The sequence below is a fragment of the Malus sylvestris genome, chromosome 5 (assembly GCF_916048215.2).
Source record: "Malus sylvestris chromosome 5, drMalSylv7.2, whole genome shotgun sequence".
Taxonomy (NCBI): domain Eukaryota; kingdom Viridiplantae; phylum Streptophyta; class Magnoliopsida; order Rosales; family Rosaceae; genus Malus; species Malus sylvestris.
This window is the reverse complement of record NC_062264.1, coordinates 10,414,968-10,428,822: the sequence shown is the minus strand read 5'-3', so window position 1 is coordinate 10,428,822 and position 13,855 is coordinate 10,414,968. Positions and strand designations below refer to the sequence as shown.

Sequence of the window (13,855 nt, the reverse complement as noted above, 5' to 3'; positions counted from 1 at the left end):
TCTTTCGTTTTGGAGTTTTATATGTGCATTTTTGCTATTTGCATATGTTGGCTACATCATATATGCCTTCCCGTCCTTATTCCGTTTGCATCGACTGAATGGGCTGCTGCTTGTCTTCATTCTCTTGTGGGCTGCTAGCACATATATTTTCAATGTAGCATTTTCATTGTCTTTCTGGTGATGTTTCATGTCTGAATTACCTTGGGTAATCTTGTGAACAACTCGATTTCCTTTGCTTGTCTGATGAGGATGGACAACCTTCAAATGACAACACTAATGTACAAGGTATTGAGATACAATATGAAACCAATTGATTGAATAACTAGTAGCTCTCGTTGTTTCTTCTATGTCGTAGTGGGGGGTTGCTAATTCTATCCTGTTATATCTTTTTCCTTTATCATAGGCGAGGGAGAGACCAAAGTATTGATAGTGCCCACAATTCGACCCATCATGCTGGCACTCATATTTCTAATTGCAAGCTATTGTTTAAGAATTTAATCCACTAACGTTATCGTTTGTCAAAAATTACAAGCGGGTTTACTATATTAGGCTAGATTAGAGAGTGACAAGAATTTCGGCTCAAAATGCAATAGATTGAAGAAGAAGAAGAAGACCCTGTCTACCAAAACATCCACCATTACTATCTAAAAAACACTTCACCAGCTAATAATAACCCATGGAAAATGATGATCACTGTTCGCACTAACCTCATGTGCATCATTCACTACATAAACAATACAAAGCTTATTCTTTCTTGAATCAGACAATGATGCTTGTGCTTTCACAAGGATTGGCGCAGATTGCACAAGAGACCCTAAGAACCCCTATTTGTTTTCTCCCTCTGCACTCTTATAAAATATTGTCCATTATTTCCGTTCATTTTATTCAATTTTGATATCCATAAATTAAGAGTTTAAGAGAAAAAAGAAAAAAACAAAAAGTTGTGTATCAATTCCGTTCTCAACCTATGTGATATTTGCATCCACACTACATCATTGCCTTAGAAAGCCAACTAAATGTGTCCAGAGAAATAAACGTGATATGAATTTTGTTAGCAACAGTCACCAACCATGCCGCCCTTTCTTACGGACAACTAAAATTTACCCACATGGACTCAAGGGCACGATCACCGTGGCATTCTGAACCACTAGTACAAGACCATATGTCAAACTATCTCCGCTTGGGCTTGTATTAATGGCCTGGAACACCACCGTGGCGGCAAACGGAAAAGAAATGTTAGGAAGTGTAGTATGTCCAAAATTCAGAAGAAAATAAACAGTGAAATAATGAAGGAAACATCTGCACAGGTGGAAGAATAATGCTTCTTAAGCGTACTTTGTTTTCTATACACGGCAGGACAGGACGCCTCAATCACAACATTTTGCTGCATACTTAAAAAAACCAAAGCAACATCATCCCTTCTGCATCTCAAACTCCCAAATGTGCTCATTTCTTTCTTCCCCATCTTGGTCCCTTGTTATTTCACAGGACCCAAATGGAGAGCGACACAAACAACATACCGAAATACCCTTTTACACAGTTACTTACATACACCCAAACTAATTAAAGAATCTCACCCGCTATTTCACATAAAAAAGAATGTTCATAAAAGCCCTGCAAAATAGAAACGTAGGAACGCAAAAATATGAATAGATTACACATCCAATACTGCAAATTGATCGAAGTGATCCAAGCAACGAATTGATCAAAGAATGAGAAACTTGCATTACCTTCATTCCGGGAATAATACTGTCACGAAGTAAATGCAAAAAGCCTATCTGAAATCTTTGTACGACAAATTGGGCACTCAGAACATGCAAGTGAACAAGACTTACACACTGCAAAAGGTACACCAGAGTTACTATTAGAAATGATGAGTATCTAGGGTTGAATTGAAACTTTTGTTACATAAAACTTCAGAATGACTTACAACAAAAATGCCGGCAAGGGAGAAGAATTGCTGCTGTTGGTGATTCAAAACATACTTTGCACAAATGGGAATTGGCATCTCCGTTTCCCTGGTGTTTGAGCTCTTTCTCCTTCATCTCTTGCATTCGAGCCTGAAAACATAAAAGTGGGGTATATTATAAATGGCTTTCAATTATAACATTTTTAGGATTACAAAAGGACTCCTCTACTTCAAACCACACTATTTGACGGTCATTCATTAATCTTTAAGTCTTTAACTTAAGCATCCACATGCTTTTCACAAGAACAAAAAAATGGTTGACCCCTCACACTAACAAGCATATGATAACATCGTGAATTCATCGAAAGTTCTGTACATACATAGTACAGCCAAGCATATGAAACAGAACCATTTGGATTGAGACAAGCTTTTTAAGTGGACACAATCTCTATGCCAAAATGTTTCCAAACCAAACCTATGACCTAAGAAAGCAACGCCCTAAAATTAAAGTACCAATTGACTCTTCTTTTTCATGTCCTCAGCGCCATTCAAACATAACTGCGCTTTTGTCTTGTTGGTTTTACAAAACTAAAGGAACCTTAAAACAGAACCGATAGCCTTTTAACATCCCCAATCCAAATCATAGAGGAATACTGAAACAATCCTAGAACATTTATTTCAAAAGAGAATGCAGATTCTCAGGTTACCTTAAGGCGAAGAACAAGAGGTTCTTCCTTAGGACTTTCATCATCAGCGGATTTCGAAGCATCCAAAACTTGTCTCTCTACGGCGGCACCCTCATTCACAGTTGCTTTTAGACCATTACTATTTTCTATCACATCATCATGCCTTTCTTCTGTGTGTGTCTCAGGGATAGACCCGCCCTCTTTCTTTAATTTTGCGACCAACACCCACATGTTTGCTAAATCATTTTCTAGAGCGTCCTCCCTTTTCTTTGCATCTTCAACCTTTTTCCTGTACTCCTCTTCAGTAAATTCCTTTTCAGCAAGGGCAGTCTCAAGAGCTGCCTCTCGCTGTTTCCTTGCTTGGAGTTCCATCCTTAAATCATCCGAATCAAGATTCCATGCCTCAAAGTTATCAGCACCACCAGATAGCCTCCCTTTCCTCCCACCTCTTGGTCTATCATTGTACTTCCGATTAATACCATTAACAGGTTGCATGGAAGAACTTTTAGAATTGACCAACTCCCGGGCAGCCAACAACTCTTTTTCTAGTTTTGCATTCTGCAATGAGAGCTTTGTCACTTCACCAGCCAAATTCTTCAATTCAACAGCAGCAGCAGATGCCAGTTCCTTTGCATAAGAAGCTTCTTCGGCCAGTTTTTGATTCTGCACATGTAACCCACTCCTCTCCTCTGAGAACTGCACATGCTCCAGCTTTAGTTTTTCATTCTCAATCTCCTATGAGAAGGAACAAAAGCATCAATTAGTTAGATGTATAGCATGAACGTTGAAGCAACATCTCTTCAACAACTTACATTGCCACAACAATATATTCAAGCACACAAGAAAGAGAACTCCTAATATTAACCAATTCACGTGAAAGTACAAAGAAAATACAACTAAACAAAGCTATGGATTTCGCCATTCAAAATAATAAATAAATATTAGCTCAACTGCAAAGTAATGATGACAGAGAAACTATAACTTCGACATAAAGCACACATGAACCAATAACAATAAACTAAAACAAAAGAGAGGGTGCTAGTCAATAGTATGTAAATATTCTTGAAACTAAAGGTGGTAGCTAGCATTTACTAATCCATTAAGCTCTATGGATTGATGAGCCAGAAAGTTTCAGTAACCACCTGAGACTGAATTTTCTTTTGCAACTGCTCAACATATTCTGCAGATACACACTGCTCGGAAGACGATGATGATCCTTCACCAGATACTGAAGCCAAACGCTGCTCTAACTGATCCACTTTTTCTTGCAATTCCATGTTCTCTGCACACTGCAAATACACAGAAAGCTCAGCAATATACTGAAGGATTTAAAAGCCTGCACTGATACAAGTAAAGCATAAAATGATCAGCTGAATGGAAGAGAAAGTTAACAAAAGATAATGCTCAAAAGGAACTGAGGAAGGCATTCTAACCTTATTTTGCAATTGCTCCTGGAGAATACGATTGTCTGCTGATTTTATCTGCATGAAAGGTACACTTGATGAGTTCCACGGCAATTAGAATGTAATCAGCAAAGGTTATATCCCCAAACACAGATAGCAGCTAAAGCGAAAGGAAAAATTTAGAATTAAACATTGCCCATTTTGTGTACATCAAAAACTGATATAAAGCATGCACTCACTTCCAACTCAAATCCCTTCTCATTGCACTGGGTTGTCAGTCTCTTAACTGTCTGGTGCAGATTAAAACAAAATTTCAGCAATTTGTTGACAATAGTAAAACAAAACTGGAGTACTACTTATGAATAATAATAACTAAGATGATGAAAATGCAAAACTACCTGCTGCATCTCAACCATAGATGCATTAGCAATTGAAGCCTCACCACTTTCGTTAATGCGCTGTTCCAAAACCCTCATTTGCCTTCTCTTTTCATGGATATCACATTCCAAGTTCTCAATCTGTAAGCATGGATTTTTAATCAGGATCATTTTAAGTAAAATAAACATACTTTAGCTGCTGCTCAAATGAAGCTGTAAACTGTAAAACTACTTAGGATGTTGAGTGTTAAATGGAGATCATGATCCAGACAGGCCCGTAAATTTTACATTATTGCTTGTAAAAACTGATTAGATTCAAATGAACATGACCTCATTTATAGCCACTAGCCAGATTACCACAGTAAGATGGATCCAAATGACAAGCTCCGCAGATATATTCAATTAGTTCCAACTGTCAATTAATATTGTGTTAAATAGGCCCTACCCAACATTCAACTAACAAGTGCAAGCCACTGTCTCTTAATTTTTGTTAACCAAGCTTTCACAACATTCCGGAGACAATAATTAGGACTTCTAAGTATGCAGAATAGGATTAATAAGAAGAATAGAATACATACTTGAGTTTTGGAGCTTTCAGGGTCATCTACAGACTGCTCCACCAGTCGTTTCAAGGAGCTGGTGCCCAGTGCAATCTCTCCAGCAAGCATCTTAACTTGCTCAACCAGCAGGTCTATGTGATCTGACATTGTCATCCCTCCCTAAAGTATATTAAAATAAGAAATCATAATTACATCATAATATTGAACAATAAATACTTTAAAATAAATGATTATTGGAGCCAACAAACGAATTCATAGTGAAGTGTCTAAGTGAATTATATATAGAACTTGCCCAAGGGCAATTATTACTTACCATGAGTCTGTTAATAAGAAATAATAATTGTTATGTGGTATGTGGCAAAATCAAATAGCACATACAAGAAACTTCATGGCACATCCTGATTTGATAATTGAATGAGTAAGAGTTCTGAACAGGAAAAATATTGAGGGAAGAATGGTAAGAACTCTGGAAACTAGACAAGATATATCCTCATGTATCCTATTTGCAATTTCCTACAAGTGTATATGCTTATATAAGCGTGCATAAGCCCATATATATATATATGTTTGTTGCACGCAAGCACGAACATGTGGGAAAGAAACAAGCGAGTTCCACTTCCCTCTTCCTCATACAGTTGGCCCCAGAAATGTTTTGCAAAATTAACTTAGCCAAAAGACTAAAGTGCTTCCTCATATATATTTCAAATTATTATTACCAAGACTTCAAATAGAAATCAACTGTATTTGTGATAATTCGACAAATGCATCCAAGCTTTATATGCTGAAATGGAAACAGAACAAAAATATACGAAAAGTAGTTACCATTGGAATTCTTGAACCACTGATAAGTTCACCCGCTTGAGTTGAATCTGTAATTGTACCGCCAGCTGGTGAGAGCTCTTCATTCCACCTGCTGGAAGATCTCTTGTGTCTAAAATCAGAAGCCATATCTGATGGAACAGTAGATGCAGAAGATGGTGACTCCTTTTGGTTCTCACCTTCTAGAAGCAAGGGTCCATCTCGCACTACTTCCATTTTCTGCCATACAAAAGCCACACAAAAAGTAAACATTGTACGATGCTTTCCACTCCAGAAAACAAGTAGGAAAGATCAAGTTTGACAACACTATAAACCTTTTCAGAGAATATTAACTAGAAAGGAAAAAAACATAACATTAATATTAAAAGTTAAGTGATCAGAAATGAAATCTTTTTTTTCTTTGCTAAAGCTAAGCAACCGCCGACCCCACTTAGTGGGAAAAGGCTTTGTTGTTGTTGTTTGTTTATAAAGCTAAGCAACCAAACAGTAATATGAAGCAAACATCCTGGTCTACATAACTTGCAAAACAAAAATAAATTCTCAAACTTTCAACACAGTTTCTCCTCGTACTGACTTGTCACATTTGGCATAAATATAAGCAACATTCAAGCTCAAACAACTAACGTCAAAGAAAGCAGAAGAAAACAGCACAGACCATATACAGCTTAAATGAGTAAGGAACTCACGTCATCCTCACCAACAGAAAAACCGCGTTGGTGGCTGGGAATATCACTCAATCCAGGGATTGTATTTTTCGAAGAAACAAGGATGAGCTTCGTCAGCCTCTGGATTCTACTCATAAGAGCAGCCTTCGCTTCCTCTTCTTCCTCCAATCTTGATTGCATTTTAAATTGACCTTCTTCCAACTATTTCCAAACCAAAACAATCATATGTAAGTCTTAATATAAATTCATTACTAAGCCAAAAGAACTTATTTCAGTTTAGGAACAAAACCTTTTGCTTTAAGCTGATAATCTCCTCATGACTGATGCCAACAAGCATCCCCTGCCTTAGCTGATCAAGTTCTGTTTTCAGGACCGAAATCTCTCTTTGATACTTCTTAATCAATGACTTTTCATCAATAATCTGCTAGAAATAATTTCAAAGAAAAGCCAAAGGGCAGAATAGTGAGTTTAATGTTGAGAATTGACTTAAAACTGTATTCATGCAATGAGTCATTGCACACCTTATTACGCGATGCATAGATTTCTACTCGCTTTGCCCTGCTTGCAAATTTCAATGTATTATGAGTTTCCTCCATGCTACTTGATGCAGGAGTCACCGTGCAAATAAGCTGGGAAACATGCGCAAGGAAAAAAAAAGCAAAATAAATAAATAAATATGAAAGGCAAAGTTATGACAGTTGTAACTTTTAACTGCATAATTTCTTCAGAATAATTGATTCAAAAAGCAAATTTCAAAGCACATGGGCTAACAATTGTAGTATTGGAACTCACCGAAACATGTCCATGCCCGCTTAACGAAGATTGTAAAAGACGGGTAAGCTTAGAATCTCGATATGGTACATGGGATGCCTTTCCCTCACTCAGCTTTCCGATTACCTTCATTGCAACCATAACATCAAGTTATGAATTAAATATCATATTGCTTTTCTGTTCATTAGAAACCTGATCATGATTTATAAAAATAGTGACCACTTTGTTTTCTAAACAGTAAAACTTGATCATTTATGAAGTTCCTCAACTAAAAGTGAAAAGTGAAAAGTGCATCAGCTTCATGTTGCAGAAAAAATTGTCACTATATACATTCTTTCATGTCGCTAGAACAGTGTGCATTAAGGCTTTACTTAGCCTTAGGACCATAGATAACACAAATTATGCAGTTAATGTTATTTAATCAAATTGTAAGGCACTTACAGTTCCAAGAGTTAGAAGACTCTTGTTTATGTATGATCCTTCCTTTCTTCTTAGTCCAGTTGTTTCGGTTTTCGAGCTCTCAGATCCAGCTAGATCAATTAAATTCTAAAGAAAACAAACAAACAAATAATAAGATTAAAAAAACATGTATGAAACTAAAAATCTAATATTTGGGATGACAATCCGTTTGAACCATACAAGTTGAGAGAAGATCACTCCATCATACTCATCACCATGGACACTGCTTTCTATCATCTGCAAATGCATCCGGTGAATTAAATATGATTAGCACGAATGTTTCACAAAAGTCACAATGTCATGTGCTCATATAAAGAAACAGAAAAATACTGACACGAAGAAAATTTTACAGAGAAAAGTAGGAAATAACAAATACAACAGTCGAAATATTTACAAATTTATCTGAAAGCCTTGTAACTCCCCAGGCAAATATTGTATTTACTAATGAACTCGAAAAAAATTGTGCTACGTTCCGTAAGGAATATCCAAGGCTCAAACAAGTAACAACATAACTCTGCATTTTAAAATTGACTTAAAACTGTTGCTATGTTTAATTGATGCATGTCTCAATGTGTTCAGAATTAGGTCCCTCAACATTATTTAAAGATAAAACATTAAATACAGATTGAGTATATAAAAACTTAACAAAATCAAGGAAGTATGTTATGAAGAAGGTTTACCAATGTAAATATGGTGTGACTTCGACTGCTGAACAGATTAAAATTGTTTGATCCAACATGACGATGCTCTGCCATTGCCATGCATTGGTTCAAAATGCAGTCCATAAATCATTTTTAACCTAATAAAACTGGGAGAAACAGAAAAGCCAAATATGTCATCCCTGCAAGTACCTTCTCCAGCAGCAATAAAAGAAAGTGCATGCCCAGGAGACAAAACAACTTCTTCTTTTATACCCTCAACATAAGTACCCTGAAAATTCAAGGATACAAACAGAGAGAAATGATAAAGCGAGCAAAAACTAATTGTGCTTATGAATACAAGATAAAAATATACATTTATTATTCCCCTAAAACAATATAAGTGGGAATCTTTCAGAGGCCATAAAAATAAAACAAAATAGATACAGTTAAATCAGGAAGCCGTTAAAAGATGAGTTACAAACCTGGGAATCTTCTCTAACACGCAAATTTTGACCTGTTGGATCAAGCAAGTCATTTATCACCTGATACCAGATGCGGAAATAGCACCTTAAATCAATACAAATAAGAATATTGAACATAAAAGAAAAAACTTTCACTCAGACAACAAAACCTTCGGGTTAAGGATATAGACAAAAACTAAAAAGGATATCAAGAAACATCTGTCAAGTAAAAACTTAGATCATGAAGATGAAAATATACAAATAAATGATGGTTGGAAGAAATCCCAGAGTTTAAATTATTAGGAAATATCTTCAAAACACAGAGGAATGACAGGTACACTATACCAAGGAAAAACTGAGCTACCATATAATCTCAAGCCCTAAAATGTGACTGCCAATACATATAGCTCCACTGACCTCATTGTAGATCTCAAGGTATGAGACGCGCAGTAAAAATTCCCTTCCTGGGGTCTGAAAAGTGAATGCAGCTATGAATTAGTCACCAAACAGGGAACTCAAGTCTGTCTCTTGTGTTTGTATCAATAGAAACAGAAAATATAGCCTCCATGAGTATGTAAGGAAAAGTATGTATACTATTGGCAAGGTAAGATACAATAAGACCTAAATTAGTTCCAGAAACTAGTATAGTCTGTTAAGTACTACATCAGTGCAATAAATAGACACCTTGATGCTGAAAGACAGACAGGACATGCAATAAAAGCACTTAGAAGTAAATTATCACAATAACATTGCTGAAGAAAAATATCACATCTGGACTAGTATGTTTAAAATCAAACTATTAAAATAGATGCAACATATATGTAACTCCCAAGGTAATACTAAGAAACCAGTGTGGGAATGAAGGGAGGGATTGGAGTAGTGGCTGTACAAAAATAAATTTTTACTTTCTGTGAATGTACAAGAAAAAATTGGCAAGAAATATCCTAGCGTAATGTTAAACTGAAGGAAGGGGGAGGAATAAAGGAAAACTAAGATTTAACAGTCATACTTCAGAACTACAAAACTCTTAGGAGCTCTTACATCTTGAATAATACTGAAGACATCCTTTATCGCCAATGGTATGACACCTGGAGCGTTTTGATCACCCTGTGTAGATTAGAAAAGAGTAAACACAACAGTAAGGGAACCCAAACAAACAATATGAAGTATGGCAAAAAACTTCATAAAGAACAAAAGTAAGGTACAACACAAACATATGATGAAAATTATGGATGAACAAACTAAGTTCAAAAGATCATATTCTGGCAGAATCTATAGTGACCTTGCCAGATAGAATGGTATTAGGGACATACGACACATACAATGTTCCAAAGTAAACAAGTTAAACATAGTTATATGTCAGTGCATGAACAGTTCATCTACATTTTGGCTAATCACAAACCAAACCTAGGACTTACCCAACTGCACCTTAAAAATCTTTAATTGTTAATGGCTTCATTAAATCATTATAGCTTAGTTAAATTAGATACTGATACTTAGATGCTACCAGTGATGTTTTGACTTGGTCAAATAAATAGATCCAAATGACTCTGGATAATTTGATGATCAATGGAATCATGCCTGAGAGTGCATCTCTTTATATATTTGTAAGAATGCAGAAAAGAATCTGAGTCATCTACCTATACTCTGTCCATCTATTGTGTAGCGTGGAAGCTTTTGGGGATTTGGAGTCAATTGGGTACGTCAGGCCCAGGTCTTGTTTTTGGGTTTCTATATGGTAGAAATGTAAAGACAATAAAGCTGTTTGGCAAAGGGATCCTTTAAGTTTTATGTGGTTCTTGTGACTTGAGACATGAAGAGCTTCTGAGGGAGTGGAACACTCCATGATGAAGCTTAGGCTCCATCGTTTAGATGGCTTTTGAGTGTTCAGCTTGTCATTTTAGTTTGCCAGATATACATCTATGCTAAATTTCTGTCCTTCAGCCCTTAACAAAGTTCTTTTATATTGTGTATTAATGTGCGTTGAATCTAAAGGGGAAGAGGGGATATAAGTGCTGGTGCAGGATTTTTAATGGAGTTAAACGAAGATAGTTTTGTAAAGGGTTGATAAAGATTAGAAAGCACAAACAACACGCCCATTTGTTATCAGGTTTTCAAGACCACTCTTGCGTCTCCCCACTAACAATCTACAAGCAAATACAAGGGTTTCCAAGTATGTAACTCCTTTATTGTGAACAACAACTAGATCAATCTTAGATAGGTGCTAGGTCGGTTTAGATGTTGGATTACTGCAAATCCAAGCAAAATGAGCACATGGCCATCAAATTTCAACTTCAAAAAATCCTTGTACTGGAGAAAAAAATACCAGATAAACATTCACATTGAAAACAACCACTATCATTATGGTGTAATAACTTCCATACACGTAGTTTATCATGAATCATTAGACATTAATATTTTCAGGGCCATGGAAGGCAACCTTAAATCTAGTCTCCTAGTGTGGAATCAAAGAGACAGTGTAAACATTGGTCATTATAACATTTTCTGCACAACTCACAAACGGAGCTTTACTGAAAAAAAACAAGCTAACATGATTTTTCAAAATTCTTTGACTTTCATTAGCATAATCCCAAGAAAAGAAAGTGGAACTTACATGCATAGTGTGTGTCTTTCCACTACTTGTCACACCATAAGCAAAAACAGTACCTACATTGTCAATACTCAAGCTGTAAGAAATGGAAAATTGACAAGAGAATTGAACATAATTTACTTAATCTATCCGTTTCGACCAAACCTAATAGACTTTGGACCAGTATCGACTTTTCATTATAAAAATTATACACATTCCTACAGAAACAGTATCAACATTTCTTGTTAGGGATTATCGAATTCTCCATTTGTAATCAACAAGAGAAGTATGTCATACCATTGACACCTTCCATGGCAGCTTTGACAACAGGTTTAGCGGCAACTTCGTACACCTCTTGTGAATTGGCATGCTGTCCAAAAACTCTATCTGCCGCAACAAAATCATTCCCAAATCAAATCAGTTTTCAAAAAGTTTCTACGTTAAATGCAGATTAATTCCAACATATTTTCTTTTTCATTCCCATAAACAAACTGAAATCGAAATGAACCCCACATCAAAATTTCCAAATTTAATGAATACTAACTAATATATTACCAAATGCATAGGCTGTAGCTGGATTATACTCATTCCTCACAATCTTATCACCGTCTGCGTACCAAGTGACCTCATCCCCTCTCTGAAACTCCCTCTCGCTGCAACCAAAACCCCAAAAAACGAAACCAATTCAATCACATTGCCTCAAAACCAAACCCTAGAATCCAACATTTCAAAATCCTCCAATCCCAGAGCTCATAGATCTGATCCAATACGCTCAGATCTACCAACACTTACCTCAGCGGCCGAAACCGAATCGTCACCGATATGCTATCCCCACCCTTGGGCGCCTCGAGCATCTCCGCCAAAAGCTCCTCGGACGCGAACCCGACCGGCGAGCGAGCACTGTTACCCCCCGAACCGTACTGCATTGAATCGGAGCGGCCGCGACCCGGCGTCATGGATCGGGACCCGAGTCCACCTCCCGAGTTGTAGAACGAGGAGGCCGAGGTCGAGCAGGAGCGCGGAATCATCCGACCGTTGATCAACGCGGAAGACGAGGAGGTGGAGGAGTAGGGACTGGATGGCTTCCGGTAGGAGAAAGGCGAGCTGCTGCGGGCACGTGAGGACGAGGCCATCCAGCTGAGTCAACTCGGACAGTGACTCGGTGACAGAGATTTGGAAAAATGCAGCGATTAAAAAACCAAAAAATGGAAGAAGTAAAAGAAGAGCAAAGAGAATATGTCAGAGCGGTCACATGGCTCGCGAACCGAAAGCGAAGAACATTGTTTTCCCTTTTTTAATTTATTTACTTAATAATTATTTAAAATTAATCAACTCTTTCTGCTACTATTTTTCTTCAACGTGTGGGACTGTAGAGACAGAAAGGAGAGAGAGAAAGTGTTGAGAGAGAGATAGAGAGAGTGTTTCGTCTTCTTAAAGGCAAAGTGAGAGTTGCAGAGAGGGGGAGGGGGGACGAGTGAGAACGACGATAGTGGATGAAAAAATAAAATTTGAAAAAGAATAGATAATTAATTACTGTGGTGACGTGGCCGGGGGTTTTAATTTGGAGGATGGGCAACCGCGCGTATTGTGAATTAAAAAGGGGACTTTGAAAAATAAAATACGCTGAGAATGAGCGGGAATAATTGTGGCCGGCCGATTAGGACAAGTTTATACTTTATATAGAGGCCAAAATTAATATTATTGTTATTCTTTTGTGTTTGTTCCGTTTGCAATGGCCAAAATTAGTATTGAGTTTGTTTGAATATATTTTTAAAATGATTGAAAGTACTGTTAGTGAAAATCTTTTTTAAAACAATTCTTAATAAAAATGCTAAGAACATTTTCTTTAAAAGCATTTTCAATCATTTTTAAAGCACATCCAAACGAGCTCATTATTGTTAATTATTTTGTGTGTTTGTTTTCTTTGCGATGGATAAACTATGAGTAGTACTATTCACACTCATTTTTACTTTTAACATACTTTTGTTTATTTTTGTCCATGGATTTTCTTCAATTTATTTGATTTGATGGTCGGAAATTGAGGGGGGTGTGAGAGGTAAAAATGAGTGTGTGGAGCACCACCTTAAACTATTAAAGCATTTCCGATAAAAGATGCAAAATATTGTAAAATTGACATTTTACAGTAAAACATTACAATTGTAACATCCCACATCGCCCAGGGGAGTGATCCTTAAATATATATTCATATCCCTACCTAGCACGAGGCCTTTTGGGAGCTCACTGGCTTCGGGTTCTGTAGGAACACCGAAGTTAAGCGAGAAGGAGGTCAGAGCATTCCCAGGATGGGTGACCCATTGGAAAGTTGCTCGTGAGTTCCCAAAAACAAAATCGTGAGGGAATGGTAAGCCCAAAACGAACAATATCGTGCTACAGTGGTAGAATGGGTTCAGGATGTGGTGGACCCGAGCCGAGATGTGACAACAATGGTATGTAAAATATTCATCTCCGTTGATAGATGTAAATAAAAATGCAAATTTGCACTTTTCTTTACAT

General features: G+C 36.9%; 1 protein-coding gene across 2 annotated transcripts; it reads right to left on the bottom strand.

Annotated features, from left to right (window-relative positions):
- Positions 1-1,306: 1,306 nt before the first annotated feature.
- Positions 1,307-12,864, bottom strand: LOC126623783 (kinesin-like protein KIN-7D, mitochondrial). 2 transcript variants are annotated; one of them, XM_050292765.1, is made up of 25 exons: positions 12,134-12,864; positions 11,897-11,994; positions 11,639-11,728; positions 11,366-11,418; positions 9,793-9,858; positions 9,169-9,222; positions 8,773-8,832; positions 8,501-8,579; positions 8,330-8,397; positions 7,830-7,886; positions 7,632-7,736; positions 7,212-7,316; positions 6,941-7,048; positions 6,709-6,843; positions 6,441-6,620; positions 5,758-5,973; positions 4,954-5,094; positions 4,397-4,516; positions 4,238-4,288; positions 4,029-4,076; positions 3,738-3,884; positions 2,617-3,330; positions 1,931-2,060; positions 1,731-1,838; positions 1,307-1,614 (listed from the first exon to the last, which is right to left on the bottom strand). In XM_050292765.1, the coding sequence occupies exons 1-24, from the start codon at positions 12,472-12,474 to the stop codon at positions 1,753-1,755; spliced, it is 3,252 nt and encodes a 1,083-aa protein (XP_050148722.1). In that variant the 5' UTR covers positions 12,475-12,864; the 3' UTR covers positions 1,307-1,614; positions 1,731-1,752. The 2 variants fall into 2 exon arrangements, with proteins under 2 accessions (XP_050148722.1, XP_050148723.1); XM_050292766.1 differs by having other exon boundaries at positions 6,709-6,840; positions 12,134-12,862.
- Between the last annotated feature and the right edge of the window lie 991 nt (positions 12,865-13,855).

Excerpts from the sequence above, each read along its gene's own strand:
- LOC126623783 (XM_050292765.1), bottom strand. The coding sequence starts at position 12,474 with ATGGCCTCGTCCTCACGTGCCCGCAGCAGCTCGCCTTTCTCCTACCGG. Across the intron at positions 7,317-7,631 it reads GTCTTCTAACTCTTGGAACT|GTAATCGGAAAGCTGAGTGA; the intron begins GTAAGTGCCTTA and ends GTTGCAATGAAG. Across the intron at positions 3,885-4,028 it reads AGGAGCAATTGCAAAATAAG|TGTGCAGAGAACATGGAATT; the intron begins GTTAGAATGCCT and ends GTGTATTTGCAG.